Source organism: Neoarius graeffei, chromosome 13 (genome assembly GCF_027579695.1).
Source record: "Neoarius graeffei isolate fNeoGra1 chromosome 13, fNeoGra1.pri, whole genome shotgun sequence".
NCBI lineage: Eukaryota > Metazoa > Chordata > Actinopteri > Siluriformes > Ariidae > Neoarius > Neoarius graeffei.
In genome coordinates this window covers 69388653-69412393 of record NC_083581.1, presented here as the reverse complement: position 1 = coordinate 69412393, position 23741 = coordinate 69388653, and the positions used below count along the sequence as shown (strand labels likewise).

The following is a 23741-nucleotide window of genomic DNA, read 5'->3' as shown; positions in this document are numbered from 1 at the left end:
CCCCCCGCCCTTTGATCTTGTCATCTGATGACACAGCTCATTACTGGAGATGGAATTTTTTTTAGCACGATCAGAAATTTGAGGAAAACCCGGATGTTATCATCGCAGGTAAGCATGGTGGAAAGATCATGGACATGTTTTTACTGATCAAATTCACCGATATTTCATGATCTTGTCGAAACTTACTTTGTTTTTTACTCTTTCATTTGACAGTCGCCATTTTCTATCTAAACATGCGTTTGAGAAGTCACATGAGGTGTCGATAATAGTGATCACTTTCACCGGTGTCCACCATTATCGACATCTTGTGGAATTAAGTGACATTTACAACTGTTATGCATCGATCTGTGTGTAACATTGTTGAAGTAGATGAAGTACTTTAAAAAATAAAAGTGCTGTGATTTATACTAATATTTTTTTCTGATTCATAACAGAATGGAATGTTTATAGAGTATTTGGAATCCTACTGCAGTAAATAGAATTAGACCAGAATTAAATTCCTAGCATATAAAAAATTACATGCTTGAAATATTCAGATTTTTTTTATTCCATTCAGAAATTTTATTTCTGCAGTTTGCTGTAAATATCTACCACATATTGTAATATCAGTAGACATTTTATATTTTGGTTCGAGGAAGGACATGCGACCTTTGACCTGGAGTTTCATGTGGTTACAATGTCAATTGCCTGTTGACATTTATTGGTAAACGACAAAACTAGAAATTAATCCAAACAACAACAAATGATTAACAAAATGTGATCTACGAAAATACTTCAAAAGCGGGTAGAAAGTGGAACAAAAAGATTTTCTGACGCAGGTTAAACATTATCAGTTCATTTGTGTACAAACATGAGAATAACTTCCTCATTTACGTAAACACCAACATTGATATATTTATATAAAATATATTTTGTACTAAATATAAGTCTGTGTAAAACAAATTTTAAATAAAAACGATGCTTTGTTAACTTAATACCACATACCGATTATTATTTTTATAAATAATCATCTGGATGTCGATAATTGTGGAACGGTGTCAATAACTGTGGACAAAGGTGTCAATAATTGTGGAACGGTGTCACGTGATCTGATACGCTAAGTAATCAGGAATCAACTCTTCTTTTTTTTTCCAGTGGAAGTTTGGGTAATTATTAATGCACAATTTACATGTTGAAAGTCTTTTCTACTTTTGCAACAGCCAAAAGATTGTTAAGGTCTCGATAATTGTAGCCACAGCTCTATTTAAAAAAAAAACACCCTAAAGTACTGATACATATACAGTGGGGCAAAAAAGTATTTAGTCAGCCACCAATTGTGCAAGTTCTCCCACTTAAAAAGATGAGAGAGGCCTGTAATTTTCATCATAGGTACACTTCAACTATGAGAGACAGAATGGGGGGAAAGAATCCAGGAAATCACATTGTAGGATTTTTAATGAATTAATTGGTAAATTCCTCGGTAAAATAAGTATTTGGTCACCTACAAACAAGCAAGATTTCTGGCTCTCACAGACCTGTAACTTCTTCTTTAAGAGGCTCCTCTGTCCTCCACTCGTTACCTGTATTAATGGCACCTGTTTGAACTCATTATCAGTATAAAAGACACCTGTCCACAACCTCAAACAGTCACACTCCAAACTCCACTATGGCCAAGACCAAAGAGCTGTCAAAGGACACCAGAAACAAAATTGTAGACCTGCACCAGGCTGGGAAGACTGAATCTGCAATAGGTAAGCAGCTTGGTGTGAAGAAATCAACTGTGGGAGCAATTATTAGAAAATGGAAGACATACAAGACCACTGATAATCTCCCTCGATCTGGGGCTCCATGCAAGATCTCACCCTGTGGGGTCAAAATGATCACAAGAACGGTGAGCAAAAATCCCAGAACCACACAGGGGGACCTAGTGAATGACCTGCAGAGAGCTGGGACCAAAGTAACAAAGGGTACCATCAGTAACACACTACGCCTCCAGGGACTCAAATCCTGCAGTGCCAGACGTGTCCCCCTGCTTAAGCCAGTACATGTCCAGGCCCATCTGAAGTTTGCTAGAGAGCATTTGGATGATCCAGAAGAGGACTGGGAGAATGTCATATGGTCAGATGAAACCAAAATAGAACTTTTTGGTAAAAACTCAACTTGTCGTGTTTGGAAGAGAAAGAATACTGAGTTGCATCCAAAGAACACCATATCTACTGTGAAGCATGGGGGTGGAAACATCATGCTTTGGGGCTGTTTTTCTGCAAAGGGACCAGGACGACTGATCCATGTAAAGGAAAGAATGAATGGGGCCATGTATCGTGAGATTTTGAGTGAAAACCTTCCATCAGCAAGGGCATTGTAGATGAAACGTGGCTGGGTCTTTCAGCATGACAATGATCCCAAACACACCGCCCGGGCAACGAAGGAGTGGCTTCGTAAGAAGCATTTCAAGGTCCTGGAGTGGCCTAGCCAGTCTCTAGATCTCAACCCCATAGAAAATCTTTTGAGGGAGTTGAAAGTCCGTGTTGCCCAGCGACAGCCCCAAAACATCACTGCTCTAGAGGAGATCTGCATGGAGGAATGGGCCAAAATACCAGCAACAGTGTGTGAAAACCTTGTGAAGACTTACAGAAAACGTTTGACCTCTGTCATTGCCAACAAAGGGTATATAACAAAGTATTGAGATGAACTTTTGTTATTGACCAAATACTTATTTTCCACCATAATTTGCAAATAAATTCTTTAAAAATCAGACAATGCGATTTTCTGGATTTTTTTTCTCATTCTGTCTCTCATAGTTGAAGTGTACCTATGATGAAAATTACAGGCCTCTCTCATCTTTTTAAGTGGGAGAACTTGCACAATTGGTGACTGACTAAATACTTTTTTGCCCCACTGTAGATATACGGCAACATTTGCACTGCTGCTATAGAACTAATGATCATGCTTAGCTTCTTGTACGTAATGTTTATATTTATTATTTTCGCCTTTGAATGTGCTAGTGTGTTAATACATCTAGCCATCATTTTATTAAAATGCAAACCTGAGCATAAGTATGACATCGAAATTGACTTGAATTGAATTAGATTGGATTTCAACACCAAAGATATACAGTACTGGTCAAAAGTTTGGACACACCTATTCATTCACTTTAACTACTGATGTATGATGTATTTTGACTATTTTCTACATTGTAGAACAATACTGAAGACATCAAATATATGCACTAACATTTGGAATATGTATGGAATTATGTGGGGAAAAAAAAGTGTTAAAAACAAACAAAACAAAATATATTCCATATTTTAAATTCTTCAAAGCAGCCAGCATTTACCTTGATGACGCTTTGCACACTATTGGCATTATCTTAACCAGCTTCATGAGGTCGTCACCTGGAATGCTTTTCAATTAACAGGTGCCTCGTCTAAAACTAATTAGTGCAATTTCTTGCCTTCTTAGTGCATTTGAAACCATCAAACAGTAAATAGTAAGTAATAAAAATGCAGTAAATAGCCCTATTCTGCAACTCTAGTAATCTGTGTTATGTCAAGAACCGCTCAACTAAGTAAAGAGAAACGACATCCATCATTACTTTCAGACATGAAGTGCCTTTTAATTAATAAAAATAAAGAAAAACATTGAATCAGAAGGTGTGTCCAAAGTTTTACTGGTACTGTACTGGTAGTTCCCATTAGCTGACTAGTGTAGGTTCAGTGTGGTTCATATAAACCTTGTCATATCTTTACATCTTTTCTTTTGACCAACTTGCATTACAAGCTTCTAACTATGGTGCTTCATGTACTTCTAGCTTATGTTAAAATGATGTAAAACAGTAATGCAACAATAATAATGGATGGCCTCTTTGCATGGAAGAGAGAGAAAAAGAGAAGGGATGGAGAAAAGAGAATTTCTTAGTTAAATGGGTAAATCATGCTTAAATATATTTATCTGTATATAATTAGATCATTCATTGGTGAACTGGAGACTTCTGCTAACTTAAATTGTTACATCTGAGACAAAGACAATGACAGGGTGAGGTTTATCACTGCTGTATCCTCTCTCTGGATGTGCTGAATAAATTTAGGTTTATGTATTATTATTATTGAAGAGCCAGTTGTGTTGGGCAATTTCAGCCCATAAATAAATTATAGTGAGCAGGAAGATGGCCTGGGTGAGCAGCAGGGCAGTTGCTGGGCAGGAGGTGTGTGTGCGCATGTGTGTATGTGTGTGTGAGACCAGATCGGCAGTGCGGTAAGAGGATGTGATAGGTGCTCCTCTCTGTAGGAAAATGTGGTGACCCTCTGATGCCAGTGCCAACTTCACCACAGAGAGTAGTGGCAGGTTGGCAAAGATCAACTGACAGAAGGTTTCACCCAGGAGCTGGGAAAAGCCCTGTGGCTCTCAATCCAGCTCTCAGTGTGACCATTCAGACCAGGGGTGGAGTGTGTGTGTGTGTGTGTGTGTGTGTGTGTGTGTGTGTGTGTGTGTGTGTGTGTGTGTGTGTGTGTGTGCTCACTGGTACTGTGTTGATGTGGGTTTGTTTGTTTGTTTGTTTGTATATGAAGGCATGCTCTTTGAATAGCCCTATTCGGATGGCATGGGTTTCTCAGGTTGACATCTGTAATATTTCTACGCCTATTTCACCTCCCTCTTGAAAACATTTGCATCCGGATAACTGTGAATTAATGTTGGATGACCGAGTTTGCAGCATATTTCATTTCCCATGGATGGATACTTGGTAATATGATCACATTAATAATAATAATAATAATAATAATAATAATAATAATAATGCACCTTTCTAACATTCAAGGTCGCTGTACAGACATCTATATATTAACCAAAAAAAAAAAGGAAAATCTTTTTGCAATCCAAGGAATGCAAAAGTGCTGGGGAACAAAGAAATGATTTAAGCAAATGTTTAAAATTAAAAAAAAAAAAAAGGAAATGCGGTCATGAAGGTCCTGAGGGATGGCATTCCTTAATTTAGGGGCTACAGCACTAAACAATCTGCCTTCCATCCTTCCATTGAGATCAGTCTGGTGTTGGGTACTACAAGCGATCCAGTATTGGTGGACCTGGGAGTTCAGGCAGAGGTGTAGGGCTGTAGCAGCTCAGACAGGTAAGGCAGGGCGAGGCCATGTAGTGCTTTGTACGTGAGAAGTAGGACTTTTGTGACCAGCCAAATACGAGGCTCAAATGAAAGAATGTCATCAAATATTATATCTACGGTACGTAGATTTCTAAAAGGCTTAGAAGTGACTCCATCAATGTCAAATACAAATTCTGTAGTTTTAGAGATAAACATTTTCCATGCGACATGTAAGATTTCAGTCTTGCCCGGGTTTAATTGAAAGAAGTTGGTGTCCAGCTATGATTTGACATTGTGTAATCATGAATACATTCAATTAAAGAGGTAGGAGGAAGAGCTGTGGTGGACCTTGTGCTGCGATAAATCTCTGATAGTGTTGTCTGGGTAACTATGAAAGTGAAGTGTCTGCAGATAATCAGGCCAAGGGGAATATGATGAAAAGAAGAGGACCAAGGACTGATCCTTGAGGGATGCCATATATAACAGAGGCAATAGAGCAGAGCAGAGCAGTGTTTCACAATCTTCTTCCTGGAGCCACCCTGTCCTGCATATTTTCTACATATCTATGTTTGCTCCAAACCAAACACACCTGGTTGAAGTTGGTGATTAACGTGCTCTTGATGAAATCAGGTGTGTTCAGCTAATCAAAAGTGCCACTGATAAGTTCAGTCAGGTAGGTAGAGCAGGGAAAGATGGAAAACATGCAGAGCGGGGGGGGCCCAGGAGCAGGATTTTTACCAATAGTTATAAAGTGGAGTTATTTATATAAACTGCAATTATGATATTGTGGAATGAAAATAAAAAGAGACGCTGTATAGCTTTCACTAGGATATGCATTCGAATCAGTGTGTGTCATTACACCCTGACTGACTTTCTCTTTCCTTCTAATGGGCTACCAATGAAGGTTGAAAGATTTTTTTTTTTTGTGAACCTCTCCCAAGGTATCCATTAATTGGGATTGTGCATAGAAGACTAAAACACGCAAAATATTTTACGGCACAAAAGACCAAACTGCAATGCTAAAAATGTCTATTTGGGAAGCACTAAAATGATCAAGCCTGAGTTTCCCAAAAGCATCATAGCAAAAAGATCATCGTTAAATGGTAGAGCGAGCAGTACAATGAACACTTTCTTTCCTAGTTAAGATGCTCTTAGCGTTAAGAGGCTTTTGGGAAACCCACCACAGACTAGTAGGTATTTTGGGTTGGAATCTTCTCATAGGAGGACAGAGGAATACACCAACCCTGCCGATCCGGGTAAAAATAAGATCATGGAGTAGCACCTGTAAAGAATCAACGGCCCATGTAGAATTAATCCTATCCGAATAGGGCTCTCAAGCGTTTACTGCCAGGAATTGTGTTGCATCTGTGTGTGTGTGTGTGTATGTGTGTGTGCAAGTTGTGCTGCAGAGGAGCGGTCCTGAGATGTGGAGACGGGGCACACATAGACGGCTGTGCTAGTTGCGGATCGAAGTGGTGCCTCCTGTGTGCCCGGTATGGTGGAGTTCATCCTCTTCCTAATATATCCTCATCTCTCCATCCTCCTCCCCCTCAGGGGGCAGCTGCTCCATTCAGAGGCCGAGAGGGGCTGACCTCTGAGAGACGGACTGAGGGAGGCTCTGGAACTTTCCACCACCTGTACTGTAAGCTGAGGATAGACTGCAGTCAGTCAGTACACGAGCACAGCACGGCTTGATGCTGCTGCAGTGCTTTACTCAATATTCTATCCACACCCAGGGAAGCTCCAGAAACTAAATGCATTATTGAAACTCAAGAACTGAAATGAAATCAGGTACCTACCCAGAGCTTTGACAGCACTCATTCAATCAATTCCTGGGTCTCAGAGAACTGGGAAAGAAAGTATCAGAACGAGAGGTTATGAGATACGGAATGAGATAGAATCCAAAAAACCTTCATCAAAAACTAATAGAAAATCTAAAATTCTTAGCTGCATATTATTCAAGAATGCATGAGTTCAAAAATTGCGTGCCGAATTTCTTGCTCATGTTTTTTTTTTTAAACTGCTTTGACAGCATATTATTTGTTATACTGCATGTTCCTGATACACAGTGTTAAATGATGTAATGCCTTAAAAGTAGAGTTATGCGTGGGACTGGTTCTTTGTTTCTGTGCCTGCCTGCCTCCACAGTTATAGCGCAGTGCCACTATTTGTATCTCTATATGTTTACTGCTTCAAATATTCGGATTAGTATTCAGATTTAAACAGTAGGCGTGGCCTAAATGTTTTTTTTTTTTTTTCTGGAAAAAAACAGACACACACACAGGGAAAACCTAGATGTAGAAATGCCAGCAGTGTCAGCAGGGTCTGTGAATTCTGTTTCTGTCAGTTCCTCAACCTCAGCTACATCACTCAAGTTCAGTATTGGTCTCATCCTGCTTGCACAGAGATATTTTGTATTGAATTTAGTCTATTTCACAAACAAGCAGCCTCATTCATTTTGTACTGCCCAGTCCTACACATGTGAAATGAAAAATGTTCCATGCTCAAACCTAACTGATCAAGGGTGGGTTTCCCAAAAGCATTGCAACACAAAGATCATAGTTAAATGGTAAAGCGAGCAGCACAATGAACACTCTCTTTCCTAATTAAGACGCTCTCAGCATTAAGAGGCTTTTGGGAAACCCACCCCAGAGTTTATTGTTCTAAGAGTAAAAAAAAAAAAAGTTATAATTTTGTATAAAACTCTTTGATGAGGCATATCAGACGCTCACTGGCCATGCTGTGAAAATTGTCCATGCAGACTCTCATGTAAGTTTCCAAATCTGTCATTGCTTAACTCTTGAATATTTTCTATCGTGAATACTATCATTAAAAAGCTTATAATCTCTGCTTTCCAAAGAAATGTATCTCATTAAGATCTGTTCAGTACTTTGGGAGTAACGGCAAATTGAAGTCGGTACAACAGAGTAAAAACACTCTGCTCGTGTGATGTCAGGAAACTGCCGGTGCTTTTCTTTTAGTGTCACGAGAAAGCAGTCAGGTTCTCTCTCTCTCTGTTCTGATCGGTTTCTGACTGGATTACTCATGAATATCAATCAGATAACTTTTATAGGGATGTTCTCTAAAACAGCTCTCACTGTTTCTGATGAAGTTTTTGCAGAATTTTCCGTCTGCTAGTTTTGACGTTATGATTCATGGGAGACTCTGAAGTGAGTTTTCGTAGCTTTACCTACTTATTTCTTCAAATCCAACTGATTCAGGGAAATAAATAACTGTTTTAGAATATAACTGCAGTCGTATATTTTTGATGAAAAATATTGAGATCTTCGTGGTCGGAATGAGATTTAAAAAAAACGGAAGTCAGAAACACGAGTGTTAATTTCAATTCAGTTAATTATGAATTGTTTATTGGACGTGAATCATGCAGTTTTGAAAGCTGTGAATATTAATCGAAATAATCATTTATATTCTTTCATATAAACACTAGTAGGTCCTACTTAGAAAAACAAAGGCCTACAGAGCACAAAGAGGGGATTAGAAATAATCTTTTATTCCTTTTTTATTTTGATAGAGAATAGTAGATGTGAATGACATTCAATGCTTATTTATGCATATTTTATACTTAACATTGATTTGTCCTTCTTTGTGATGTATAAATGAGTTAAGATCAGCTTTATATTGCACAAATAAAGCCATTTGGTGAAACTTTGAAGAAGAAAGTGTCCCAATGTAATGGTAATTACATTGGTACCTAATTAGCATAATTACTGCTAATCAAAAACAAATTTGCATAATTGGTTTTTACTAATTTTACAAACTTTGTATTCAGTATACAACCATCTGTGCGCCTGACAATTTCCATGTAAACATCTTGAAAAATAAAAAGTTATTAAGAAAAAACATTTGATCTCATTGGTTAATGAGGCCCGTTTTGGACCATGTGATCCTCATAGAGAATATTACGGCAGTTTTCTAAAAATTAAGCCTTTTTTTCAATCTTTGATTTGTAATACAGTATCTCAAGAACAGATAAACACATTTTAATTCTGTAAAAAGTATATTGTTTCGCATTCAATTCTGAATTCAATGAGACCAGTTTCAAACAATTTGGATTGAATTTGAATTTACACCTGAGATTGCCTACGTTGATAAAGCTGTGTTTTTTTAGACAGTATTTCGGATCCTATTTTAGATGTATTACTGACAAAAAACAGTAATGATTAATATTCTTTTTGCACACACTCACCTGTTGGCTGGAGTTGCCTGAGGGTGGGGTTACCACCTTTTGCTCCAATAGGGGGTTTGCAGGGGCGGAGCCAGGCAGGTGAGTTGCACGCCAGTAGATGTCCAGGTACTCGGCCAAGTGTTCACATGCATCCTCCAGCTGATTCTCATCCAGGATGACATCAAACATTTCCTGAAATGGCACAAAACAAGGGGAATGAAGCCAAAACTGAACAGGACTAAAACTCTCTATATTTAGCGAGATAATATTTATGGAACTGAGACTCACCGCTGGACACTGGGCGAGTTTGTCTCCTGCCATCATCTGTACATTTAGGTGCTTGCTTTGAGACTTTCCCCTGGACTTGATGAGTCTTTGGAGAACCTACAAATGAGCATGTTGAGTAACTGAAAAGAAGCGAGTAAGCCTAATACATGAGAGGACAAGTGGAGCATGAATGACAATTGTATACTGTATATTCAGGTGTCCTTCACTGGCCTTCACTGAGAGATTGATTGAGCTGTCTTTTACCTTTGGGGACGACACTTTAACATACACGATGATGGGAGCGAGGGAAGTCTTGGTCAGTTGTGCTGGGTGGTTAATGGTGTCTGCATCCAGTACCACCAACTGCAAGGACTTTGCTAGCTCAAATATCCTCTCTATCTCACTCTGGACCTCAGCTATGAAATAAAAAGCCAAGTCGGGCATTTAATCATGTAAAAAAAAAAAAAAACACACACACACACCACAAAGTGAACATCTAAGAAAAAACTTTAAAGGTCCCATGGCATGAAATTTTCACTTTCTGAGGTTTTTTAACGTTAAAATGAGTTCCTCTGACCTTCTTAAGTCACCCCAGTGGCTAGAAATTTCATAATGTGTAAACCAAACTATGCCCAACATTTGAGAATGGCGTGTCAAAACAGCGCGTTGATAAGCTCTTCCCTTTACTACGTCAGCAAGGGAGATGATCCCCACGCCCCCCCTCTGGATTCCCACCCACTGTATGGATTGCCCCGCCCAGTTGTAGTGAGGAGACCATAGAAGACACAACAACATGGCACCACCTAAGCGAGCGAAACATGGAAATTGCGCTGTACATGGATGTGACAACACAGAAAAGAGTCTGTTTTTACTGCCGACGGGAGGGCCCCTGAAGACGCAGTGGCTTAATTTTATTTACTCCAATAATACGCCGTCGAGTCTACCTAAGACGGTGTATGTTTGTCGGAAGCATTTTCCTGAGGAATGTTTCCACAACTTGGGACAGTACAGGGCAGGTTTTGCACATCAACTGTCACTGAAGCCTGGGTCCGTACCAAGCATCCCTGCCGCATCAGCAACAAACACCAAACAAGTAAGTGTATAACTGGTCGTTTTGCCGTGTTTTAAAATCAGTGCGTTAGCCTAACAATGGCTACATTAGCTGTGCAGCTAACCGCTTCCTGCAGTTAGCCAGGTACTCTGCGCTACAAAACTAAAGAGCATGCAGCATGCTCTGTTAAACTGAGTTTAGTCTGGAAATTGACTGTAACTTATGAGCTTATGCTTGACTATTGCTCCGCAATGCATGTCTTCTGTTGGATAAGCGATATGTTGCTGTAGTTGCTGCTTCTATCCTCTTTGGTTATGGAGTGCGTGTTCAAGCCTAGGGTATTATACGTTCGTAAACTACCACTCCGAACACTCTCACTCTCTGTTCTCTGTGTCACGTTGAGTTTACGAAAGGAGTCCGAGGGAGAACGGGGTTTTGTCTTAGCAGCGTGGCTACAGGCGCTGATAGCAGCGAGTATGTGTGTGCGCAGCTTGGTCAAGCCCCTCCCCCTCCCCCCATGGCCCGCCCCCACCCTCTACCCTTCCCCGCCTCCTGCGTCTCATTAGCAAAACGACGCACTGGGAAAAGCGCTGAAATGGGGCTTTCTCCCAGGAGGCTATATTTACGTGCCGAGGGTTCATTTCGAGAAAGGCTGCGGATATAACATCCGGAAGCCTCCACGAGCCTGTTTAAAGCATCAACAAACCACCATGCCATGGGACCTTTAAATGTAGCCATTTAGATCCCAGTTCAAGTTGTTAGTCCAAAATCCCTTACCTAAGCTGGAGCGTGTATTGGATCTCTCCACGATGGCTTTCTTATTGAGTACAGACCTTTTAGCCAGAGACAGATCGGCAGTCACTCGTGTAATAGAGATTCTGCCAAGAAAATGCACAACAGTTTTTCTATTGGACATCAGTCCAGTATCAAAGATTCCAGTTGTGTGGTTGTTAGAACCTGCTTAACCCTGAACACCAAGGGAAATTAATGGCACTGTGGAGTGGGCCTAGCAGCTCTTTTCGCTGTTGAAGGGGAACCATTAGGCCACAGAGACAGCCATGGAGGAAGCCATGACCTAATGGTTAGAGAAGCAGCGTTGGAACCAAAAGGTTGCCAGTTTGATTCCCTGGGCCAGCAGGAATGCTGATCTGGGTACATTATATGTTGCTCTGGATAAGAGCGTCTGCTAAATGCCTATAATGTAATGTAATGTTAGCGAAGGCTCTCAAAAAGTATCCAAATCAATCCAATAAGAGCCATGACAACAAACCCTTAACATTTTAATCTCACCTTCCATCAAATCTGTGCTTTAGGAAGTCAAACAGTGCTTTCTGCATCATATCCGTCACCTACACAGGAGAAGAAAAGACAGAAAACAGTTTTTGATATGTTACACCTTTAATTTTCAACTTAAAGGGGAACTGAAGTCATTTTTAAACTTGCTTTATTTCTTAATTAACGTGTTATTCAATGACGTTTTCGGTTTTAGTAACCTTATATCGTGACTCGTATTGGCAACTAATTGCAATTAAATATTATACTTATCGGCCTATTCGGTTTTTAGCCGTGTTGAATTTAGTTCGTTTGGTCCACGGCAGGCGTCGCTTATCCGTGTGATCTTCACGAGACTTGTGCGAGACTTCGAAACATGAAGTGTCAGCCAGGTGTCAGTGCCGTCATTTTGAAAACTGTTTTCCAAACGAAATATTGCACAAAAACGAGTTTAAATGACGATTACTGCCTACTTTTTTCAAACTTTCCTGATTGCTATCAAAACAAACAAAACTTCCGGCTTGATTATGTCAGCATTCAAAAGAGGGCGCGCGCGTCTTTTGACAACCCCGTGTCCGAAATTGCTCCCTACTCACTATATAGTTGGGACGCCATTTTGTAGTGCTGTCCGAAACCTTAGTGAGGATTATTTACACCGTATATAGTGCACTCAAAGTATCGCACAACGCATCACGAAAAGTAGTGTACAACGATGGTCACTAACCAAAGCAATATATCCCATCATGCATTGCGGCTGCACTGAAAGAAATCAAATTAAAAGCCTCAAATTTGATTTAATAAAAGGCAGCGGCAAAGAAGAAAGTATTCAGCCTTGATTAAAAAAGAACTGAAAGATGCAGGGACTTTGTACTGATTAATGTGGGAAATGCGCTCAGTATAATATGGATTTATCACAGAAACACATGCATGTATTTATTATTTTGAAACCCACCAGCCGACTGATCTGGCACGTTTTAATTGTGCGACCGTAATGATGTAAATACCAGCGCGATGGACGAAAAGTGTTTTTTCATTTTACCAATGAGCTCACTATATAGTCCTCTATATAGTAATTCCCTATGTAGGTAGTAGGGAGTAGTGAACGAGTGAGTGATTTCGGACACAGTGAACGTTGGCAGACGCCGGTCACTTTAATTTCCGCTGTACGTTTTACTTCCGTCCTACAACGTCTCGCACAGGTCTCAAGGCATCTCGTTTACGGCCATCGCTTTGACGTATGGACTGATATATTACGTAGCATATTTCAAACACTCATAACTTGCTATAGCAGTGACGAAATAGCCATCAAAAATGCATTCCTATATTTAATAAAATAAGATAGATATAATTTTGATCATAAAAAATTTGCCTTCAGTTCTCCTTTAATATTTAGTATCTTATAACTTCTTTGTGGCCTTTAAAAAGAGAACTGGCACAGTTGATATCCTTCAACTACTTTCTTGGCCTAGGGTACATAAACAACAAGATGGATCTCAGTTCAGTGGCACTGTGATGGATTGTCAGTGGTCAGAAAATGGATGAATAAGGATTGGGTATGATATATACACTCACCATTCACTTTATTAGGAACACCTGTACACGTGCACATTCATGTAGTTATCTAATCAGACTCTAGAGATCAAATTCATAGGGATTTTTTTATTATTATTATTTTTAAACTTTTTCTTCATTCTGATGTTTGATGTGAACATTAACCAAAGCTCACAACCTCCTGTATCCTGCATGATTTAATTTTTTTTTTTTTTGCATTGCCACATGGTTGGCTGATTAGATAGCGGCATGTATGTGCAGGTGTACAGGTCTTCTTAATAAAGTAGACAGTGAGTGCACTTTACTATTTTTTGATCTCTGTAAAACTATAGTTTACTACCAGGTTGAGAGAACAGTGAAAGGATCACGATAAACAGTGAGAGCTCTAACTTAAATACAGGAGTTAACTTCAGCTTGAAACTGATTTATATTTTGTCCATTAAAGCTAGACTGCCTTTCAGATTTTTCAAGTGTAGGTCATAAAAAGAATTTTCCCCAACACCCAATTATTTTTGCTCAGTGGACCGAAAGCTACTGAATTCGAATCACAGACTTCCAATTTTCTTAGGTTTTTTTAAATAGAACAATTACGCTACGTTCACACTGCAAGGCTTAATGCTCAATTCCGATTTTTTTGTGAAATCTGATTTTTTTGTGAGGTCGTTCACATTAACAAATATATGCGACTTGTATGTGATCCTCAGTATGAACGAAAAGCGACCTAAAAGTGTTCCGCATGCGCATTGCAGGATACGACGACGTCACACGCAGTGAGCATGGCCAGTGTTTACGGAAGTAAAACCGCCCAGTTGCGGTATGACCCATCCAATCTAGCTTGAATAGCTGCATCCCCCCAAATGGAAATCAGCTCCCTAACCTCTGCGTCCTTCCATTGAGAAGATTCAGAACCTTCACAGCCCGAAGCGTCCCTCGCATTGATGTCATGCGCAGGGGCACAGATACGTTTTTTGAACTGGGGGGGACAAAAAACTGGGGGGGGGACAAAGCTGCCAGCAAACCAACCCCAACCCCGATATGCCTGTCAAACTTGTTGTTAGTAACCATAGCAACCAAGCTCGAGCTCGCAACCTGTGCAGTCTGCGCAGCTCAACCAACCGAATATCAGTCTTTGTTTTGTTTTATGTGAGTTGTTGCAACTATATGTATACACTGCTGTGCACCTCAATAAACCGAATGGTAATTAGTCTTTTGATTTTTCCGTGAGGTTTGCCTTATGCAAAGAAAGACAGCATAGACGTTTTTTCCTCCCTATAAGTAGGGGGGACCGAACGAGGTGAATTTAAATATGACGAGTCCCACCCTCTATCTGCGCCCGTGATTATGCGCCATGTTGTTGTAACTTTTTTGAGAGACCCGCCGCCTACTTCAGCGCAGAATAGTGACGTTTGTGGCTTGTTGATGACGTGTAAGTCGGATGAATGCGACCTGGCGGTTCAGACTGAAGTCGCATATGAAAAGAGCGGATAGGAATCGGAATTAGGACCACATATCCAAACGGCCTGGGTCGGATTTGAAAAAATCGGATCTGTGTCGTTCATATTGTCAATAAAAGATCGGATACAGGTCACATATGGGCGAAAAGATCGGATTTGAGTCACTTCAGCCTGCAGTGTGAACGTAGCCTTAATGAATTTAGAGCCATGTGGCCTGAAATTCTCCGCTATTTTTTCCTGCTTCACCATGACCCAATTCAAGATACTACATCATGCATCACTTGGTGGGCTTTCCCTGTTCGCACAAGGCATTGTGGGATACAAATTTGAAACCGGAGAGAAAAATGGAGGACGTGAGTGTGCGAATGAAATGTGAAAGACCGACTACAGTAACGGAAAGAAAGCGAGAAGAAAAGACGTTATGTTATATACGAAGGAAAGGAAACGCAGGACCAAACTAATAAATATCGGCGGTCAGCGAGCACCTCGGTGTGATCAGCTGTTCGTTTAGCGACAGAATGATGTAACTGTCAGTGCATGGTCAAAGGTAAACCTGTAGATGGGAGTAAGGCAACACTGTGGATGCTAGCTGCCGTAAAACCCAAAAGAAGAAGAAGAAGAAGGTAAACTTGTGTGTGCGCACACGGACTTCCTCTGTCTGCTTGACTGTGCGAAGCGAGCGATTTCATGCACATTATTTGCTCGGGAATCCTTTCAAATTAAATAACTTCCCAGCCACAGAATGGCCTGCTTTTTTTAAGATATTACAGAAATAAACATATATCACACTGACCAAATTTCAGAGGGAACTAAGTTTCACCGATTTTATGAAATTGAAAGGCCGTCTAGCTTTAACATATCCACGTCTTGTGATGAGTAACTGAGAAAGTTCCAGTGCCCAGTGAGACTAACGCTACGTTCACACTGCAAGGCTTAATGCTCAATTCCGATTTTTTTGTGAAATCCGATTTTTTTGTGAGGTCGTTCACATTAACAAATATATGCGACTTGTATGTGATCCTCAGTATGAACGAAAAGCGACCTAAAAGTGTTCCGCATGCGCATTGCAGGATACGACGACGTCACACGCAGTGAGCATGGCCAGTGTTTACGGAAGTAAAATTGCCCGGTTGCGGTATGACCCATCCAATCTAGCTTGAATAGCTGTATCCCCCCAAATGGAAATCAGCTCCCTAACCTCTGCGTCCTTCCATTGAGAAGATTCAGAACGTTCACAGCCCGAAGCGTCCCTCGCATTGATGTCATGCGCAGGGGCGCAGATACGTTTTTTGAACTGGGGGGGACAAAAAACTGGGGGGGACAAAGCTGCCAGCAAACCAACCCCAACCCCGATATGCCTGTCAAACTTGTTGTTAGTAACCATAGCAACCAAGCTCGAGCTCACAACCTGTGCAGTCTGCGCAGCTCAACCAACCGAATATCAGTCTTTGTTTTGTTTTATGTGAATTGTTGCAACTATGTATACACTGCCGTGCACCTCAATAAACCGAATGGTAATTAGTCTTTTGATTTTTCCGTGAGGTTTGCCTTATGCAAAGAAAGACAGCATAGACGTTTTTTCCTCCCTATAAGTGGGGGGGACCGAGCGAGGTGAATTTAAATCTGGGTGGGACGACTCCCACCCTCTGTCTGCGCCCGTGATTATGCGCCATGTTGTTGTAACTTTTTTGAGAGACCCGCCGCCTACTTCAGCGCAGAATAGTGACGTTTGTGGCTTGTTGATGACGTGTAAGTCGGATGAATGCGACCTGGCGGTTCAGACTGAAGTCGCATATGAAAAGAGCGGATAGGAATCGGAATTAGGACCACATATCCAAACGGCCTGGGTCGGATTTGAAAAAATCGGATCTGTGTCGTTCATATTGTCAATAAAAGATCGGATACAGGTCACATATGGGCGAAAAGATCGGATTTGAGTCACTTCAGCCTGCAGTGTGAACGTAGCCTAATATCTCAAAACAGTGACTTTTTCATATGCAGATGGCATCAGCGCTGAAATACCACATGGCTGAGTAATTTTTTACTTCTTATTTACGGTAATTGCATGTCCTGTACCTCATAGCCTTTCAGTGAAGGTCCAACCAGCACAACCGGCCTCATGGAGGGTACGACATCATATGGTGGAACATGCTCTGTCTGAAACAGTCAAACACACACATACACACACACCCATGAAAAGTCTGTTTGATGCCTTATAGAGTAGTGACTGGCTGTGTTCCATTCCCCTTGCTGACTTCCACTTGCCATTAAAGCCACAGGGAGTCTGAATCCATGACTGTTTTTAATTAGGTAAATGTTAGCACTCAGTATACCTGTACAAAGTATGAATAGCTGGCAACTATCCACCACCTAGTTGTACTTTGCCAGAATTAACCTTTTCCTAGAAACTGGGTGGTCCTAATCCTTGGTAAAGCTTATATTAGATTAGATTATTAAAGCATTACTTCCAAAATTATGTGGTTCCACTTCAGTGGTTTCTTTGAGTCAGATCAAATTACTGATTGAAACGTAACCTAGTTAGGTTTCAGTAGATTTGTTGCACAATGTATAAAAAGTTGTTCAGTACTTCTTCAATGCTACAAATGTGCAAAAGATTCGGTACACTAACATCCTAAACTTTAAAGGGGACATAATATGAAGCACTTTTTCAGTGCTTGTGCAAATACATTTGGACATCTGGAGTACCTACCAACCCACATACTCTGAAATAAGACATCCAGTCAGTTTCTTTGTTGCCTGTTTCAGAAACTTTGCTTTCATGGTTTTGCTCATATTTGCAAGATCGAAGACAACGTGTCACCATTCTTGGGGCCACTTCCCCTGAAAAGCCTGTGACATCAGGCATCCCACAGGGGTCTATACTTGGCCTGGTACTGTTCCTGCTGTATGTTAACGATTTGCCGGATGTCGTGGAACACTCTAAGGTTGCCTGTTTTGCAGATGATACAAAATTGTTTAGGTGTGTTGATTCCATCTCTGAAAGCACCTTACTACAGACCGACCTTACTAACTTGGAGAATTGGTCTCCTTCGTCTGGTTTAATGTTCAACCAAGAAAAGTGCAAATGTCAGCAGATTACAAGGAAAGTCATGCCTGTTCAATACCCTTACAAGATCAACAGAATGACCCTGACAATCACCTCTGTGGAGCAAGATCTCGGTGTCTGGGTGTCAAGTAACCTGACGTGGTCGAAACATGTAATGGAAAAGTGCGCAAAGGCTAACAAGCTAACAACGTGCGGTTTTCTGCGCAGATGTGCTACAGAGATTAGCAATCAAAGAATGCGCCGCACGTTGTACCTAGCGTTTGTTCGCCCAGTCTTAGGATACACTACTCAAGTCTGGTGTCCGCAGTCAGTTGAGCTTATCAAACGTGTTGAGCGCATTCAGCATCAGGCGTCCAAGTTTATTTAAGACCTCCCCTTTCTTTGCTCGGAGGGCTATACGGACGGACTTGTTGGTATTAAACTTTTGCCAATTTGCTATTGGCATGTTTTTTTTGGATATGGTACTCTTTTTTAAGGGCATAAATGGCATTGTAACAATCTCGTCTGATGTTTTACCCAGTCGTTTGATACCAACTAAATTAACTAGATCTACTGCAAATCCTAATCTAATTTCTTTCCGTCCTCGTAAGTGTAGAACTGTGACGCACCAATACTCATTTTTCGTGAGAACCACTAGAATTTCGAACTCTCTTCCTGAACGTTTTAGGCTAACCCAGGTTTCTCTCATACAGTTTAAATTCTTGTTACAAGCTTACTATGGTGATGCACGTATCTTTATGTGTAACGTAGAAAACCCGCGTTCATGGAAAACACGTCTGTGTGAAATGTAACAAGTCACGCATCCTTACCAGCCCCATGACCTGTTGTTTTTAGATTAATGTTCAGATTTTTTCTATTATTGCATTGCATTTTAATGTATTAGCGTATCTATCCATCTTCTTTTGTTTTTATTAACTGGGCCCACAGTAATTGGTGTAAACTATTGTGGTGACCCTGCCTATGTGTAATCATACTTATTATTTTGTTTTCTTGCACATGCTATTTTCAATTATGTTAAGGCGAAGCTCAATAAAGAAAGCATGGACTTCAACAAGTCGTTCAGATTTGGCTCCTCTTTCTATGTCACAAGTGGAGCTCATTAGAATGATCCCTCCCCCTCATCTGAGTATCTCCACTCATCACTTCAGAACTACCTTTGTGAATGAAAATTCATGAGGAAAGTGCTACCAGATTGGCCAGCCATAGAGGAGAGTAGGGTGAGCAGTGCCTCATTATCATTTAAAGGAACAGGCCGTTTTTCAAATCAGCCGTTTTGAACAGGGCTGTTTAGGTAGGGTGAGAAGGGAGCTGTGGCAGAGCATTTTTTTTTTTAAAGATTTTTTTGGGGGCTTTTTTCCACCTTTATTATTGGATAGGACAGTGTAGAGACAGGAAATGAGCGGGAGAGACGGGGAGGGATCAGGAAATGACATCGGGCTGGAATCGAACCCGGGTCGCCCGGATTTATGGTATGGCGCCTTATCCACCTGAGCCACAACGCCCCCGGCAGAGCATTTTTTAACATAGTTACTGGGAGACCAGATGGTCTCCCAGTGGCCAGATTTGGTCTCCTAGTCAATGCCAAACCAGCTTCACTGGGAGACCAAATTTTAAACCAAGTTATGTCTTATCATTTGGTTCAATCAGTTGCAATTAATTAACCAAGTACCATGTAAGTATACATTTAACAAGGAAAACTTGGCACTGCATTAACTACAGTGGTGCTTGAAAGTTTGTGAACCCTTTAGAATTTTCTATATTTCTGCATAAATATGACCTAAAACATCATCAGATTTTCACACAAGTCTTAAAAGTAGATAAAGAGAACCCAGTTAAACAAATGAGACAAAAATATTATACTTGGCCATTTATTTATTGAGGAAAATGATCCAATATTACATACCTGTGAGTGGCAAAAGTATGTGAACCTCTAGGATTAGCAGTTAATTTGAAGGTGAAATTAGAGTCAGGTGTTTTCAAATCAACGGGATGACGATCAGGGGTGAGTAGGCACCCGGTTTTATTTAAAGAACAGGGATCTATCAAATTCTGATCTTCACAACACATGTTTGTGGAAGTGTATCATGGCACGAACAAAGGAGATTTCTGAGGACCTCAGAAAAAGCGTTGTTGACGCTCATCAGGCTGGAAAAGGTTACAAAACCATCTCTAAAGAGTTTGGACTCCACCAATCCACAGTCAGACAGATTGTGTACAAATGGAGGAAATTCAAAACCATTGTTACCCTCCTCAGGAGTGGTCTACCAACAAAGATCACTCCAAGCACAAGGCATGTAATAGTCAGCGAGGTCACAAAGGTCCCCAGGGTAACTTCTAAGCAACTGAAGGCCTCTCTCACATTGGCTAATGTTAATGTTCATGAGTCCACCATCAGCAGAACACTGAACAACAATGGTGTGCATGGCAGGGTTGCAAGGAGAAAGCCACTGCTCTCCAAAAAGAACATTGCTGCTCGTCTGCAGTTTGCTAAAGATCATGTGGACAAGACAAAAGGCTATTGGAAAAATGTTTTGTGGATGGATGAGACCAAAATAGAACTTTTCTGTTTAAATGAGAAGCGTTATGTTTGGAGAAAGGAAAACACTGCATTCCAGCATAAGAACCTTATCCCATCTGTGAAACATGGTGGTGGTAGTATCATGGTTTGGGCCTGTTTTGCTGCATCTGGGCCAGGACGGCTTGCCATCATTGATGGAACAATGAATTCTGAATTATACCAGCGAATTCTAAAGGAAAATGTCAGGACATCTATCCATGAACTGAATCTCAAGAGAAGGTGGGTCATGCAGCAAGACAACGACCCTAAGCACACAAGTCGTTCTACCAAAGAATGGTTAAAGAAGAATAAAGTTAATGTTTTGGAATGGCCAAATTAAAGTTCTGACCTTAATCCGATCGAAATGTTGTGGAAGGACCTGAAGCGAGCAGTTCATGTGAGGAAACCCACCAACATCCCAGAGTTGAAGCTGTTCTGTACGGAGGAATGGGCTAAAATTCCTCCAAGCCGGTGTGCAGGACTGATCAACAGTTACTGCAAATGTTTAATTGTAGTTATTGCTGCACAAGGGGGTCACACCAGATACTGAAAGCAAAGGTTCACATACTTTTGCCCCTCACAAATATGTAATATTGGATCATTTTCCTCAATAAATAAATTGCCAAGTATAATATTTTTGTCTCATTTGTTTAACCGGGTTCTCTTTATCTACTTTTAAGACTTGTGTGAAAATCTGATGACGTTTTAGGTCATATTTATGCAGAAATATAGAAAATTCTAAAGGGCTCACAAACTTTCAAGCACCACTGTATGCTGATATTATGCTGGCTGAAACGAGGATTCGTAATGCGGCAATTTGTATCACAGAATATGCCGCAGCGGTGCAGCCGCATGGACTCTGGGGCCTGTGATTGCATTGCTCAGACCAGTTGGACTCCTAGTGGAAAATCCTTAAAAAATGCTCTGAGCTGTGGTGCTTTATCCTTGTAGTATTTTGACCAAAGCATGTCATGGACATTTCATAAAACCCTCAAGGAGCTGTGTCAACTTGTGAAAAAGGGGTATAATATGTCACCTTTAAAGTCTTTATTTACACAAGCTAGCATTTTGTTGACATGACATTGTACAAGAAATACACAAGTAAAACTAAACTGCATGACTAATGCTAGTTTAATTTAGATGGGACGGACCACATAAGGTGTTCCTTAAACGGCAAGGGTCATCACAAAACCAAGTAGGAATATTTTAACTGCCGACAACTTTTTCAGGGCTCTTAGAGAGTCCAAAACACATAGGAGATGCGCTTTGTACATTAACAGCTAAGCTGATGCTCCTAGAAACAATCAACATATGGTATATAAAAATCAAGCATACAGCATGGTATATCTATTTTTAAACTTCAGAGATGAATGCATTTTATTTAATAAAACTATATTATTGCTATAATATAGTATAACATTATAACTATAATTGTATACAACTATAACTATAATATTGTTTTGGTATCAAACATTCTTGTATTAATTACTGAATCCTGTGTTACCTTCCGGCTGTAGCTTTTAGTTATGCTAACTTTTAGTAAAGCTAAATCTCTGCTTGCATTCTGATCACAGTGTAAAAGCTTTTAAAATACTGTAGAATAAGCTCATACCTGATCATTTGGGTTTTCCCTCTCTCTCTCTCTCTCTCTCTCTCTGTCAGGCTTCTACACTGCTGCTCCTCTCACCACCTGAACCTGCCTGATTCATCCTGATACTTCTTCTGCTTGAAGATTTCTGCACTTGTGAGTCACCCTCTGTTGTGGATAGTCTCACAAGAGCAGCCTAAGTATTTGCGCATCCAAAAACAATTTGTGCCAAAGTCTCAGTCTTGCTTCATGGCTAATCTCAGCGAAATAGTGTAGACGTGTATCGAGAAACTGCTGCTGTAATCATAAAGACTGTCCTGTGCTCATCCCAGGGGGCTTATTAACAATGCTATACTTACGAGGGTACTTCAAAAAGTTCTCGGCCTCACCTGGAAACGAGGGACGTAACTTCCATTTTGGGGCATAACTGTATACTATAAAGCCTTATATCACTGTCTACAAAAACTCAAATGAAGGAAGCCATCAAAGAAAAAAGGAGAGGAAAGAAAGCTTTGAGGTGATGTGCTGTTGCTCCAGGACAATGCGCCTGTCCACACAGCACAGGTGGCAGGGGCAGAAGCAGCCAAATGTGGCTCTGAACTGTTGCCCTGTGCACCTTACTCACTCGACCATACCCATCATACCCAACCTAGTCCTGGGTATGACTTTAAACTGCAACTGGTGGTGAGTCTCAGGTCCAGGAGGACTTGAGTATTGGGGAAAGTGGAGTTACCCCTTAATCACCATTGCTCCCAGGTCCTCTCTGACCCAGAGTGGTAGCACCTGCCTGGGTTCCAGCTATGGATTAAATAGTACATCAGCAATAAGACAGTAGCAGCAAGGTGCTTTTCGGTGCAATATGGCAGATGAATCCAACAGGGTCAATGGCACACCACCTGATGGCATGTGTAAGAGCCACTCAAATGGCCAATGGATGGTATCACTCTGCAAGTCAGTTGTCACTACAGGGCAACTTCCATACCCGTCAGGTCTGTGGCACTTTTGTGCACCACTTGGCATCAGGTCTGGAGGTCCAGAGAGACAACAAGATGGGGGCACAACATCGTTTGTCTTACCTGACTGTGCAAGGCGCTTCATTAGGAGAGGGGAATAGTATGCGAGAGCTTGCAAGTCCAGACAGTCCGTGGTGGCTCGGCCAGGCCATTCATGCTGCCACTGAGGGCGTTTCTGCACATCTTAATGAAGCAGTCATCATCATCGCTAGCGATGGACAGCCGACGACTCACCTGACCTGGCACCATCTGGCTTCTATCTGTTTCCCAAACTGAAATCCCACTTGTGTGGTCTCCATTTTCAGACTGATGAAGTCATCCATGCTGTTGAGGAGGATCTGGAGGCTCAAGATGTGACCTTCTTCCACGAATGGATAGTGAAGCTTGAACATCGGTGGACCAAGTGCATTGAAGTTAAAGGAGACTATGTTGAAAAATAGTGCAGGGACAATCTTTCTCCTGTGACCTTTTCTGGGTGAGGCCAAGAACCTTTGAAGTACCTTCGTACACTGAACATCCTTTCAACACGTTCAGTACTATATTTATTATTTGATTTGACTGTCCTACACCTGTATACTATAATGATTTATATTTGGTGTCACCCAGAGGAGGATGGGTTCCCTTTTGAGTCTGGTTCCTCTCAAAGTTTTCATGTCATATC

At 40.9% G+C, this 23741-nt stretch overlaps 1 protein-coding gene across 1 annotated transcript in view; it reads right to left on the bottom strand.

Moving 5' to 3' along the window:
* Positions 1 to 6214: 6214 nt before the first annotated feature.
* cacnb3b (calcium channel, voltage-dependent, beta 3b) overlaps positions 6215 to 23741 on the bottom strand; it is a 32569-nt gene continuing 15042 nt past the window's right edge. The window contains exons 8-15 of the mRNA XM_060936685.1: positions 16932 to 17012; positions 11869 to 11927; positions 11356 to 11456; positions 9792 to 9943; positions 9549 to 9644; positions 9282 to 9452; positions 6874 to 6921; positions 6215 to 6721 (exon numbers count right to left, since the gene is read on the bottom strand). Coding sequence (XP_060792668.1) covers positions 6892 to 6921; positions 9282 to 9452; positions 9549 to 9644; positions 9792 to 9943; positions 11356 to 11456; positions 11869 to 11927; positions 16932 to 17012 — 690 coding nt within the window. The 3' untranslated portion in view covers positions 6215 to 6721; positions 6874 to 6891. The remainder of the gene's footprint in view (positions 6722 to 6873; positions 6922 to 9281; positions 9453 to 9548; positions 9645 to 9791; positions 9944 to 11355; positions 11457 to 11868; positions 11928 to 16931; positions 17013 to 23741) is intronic.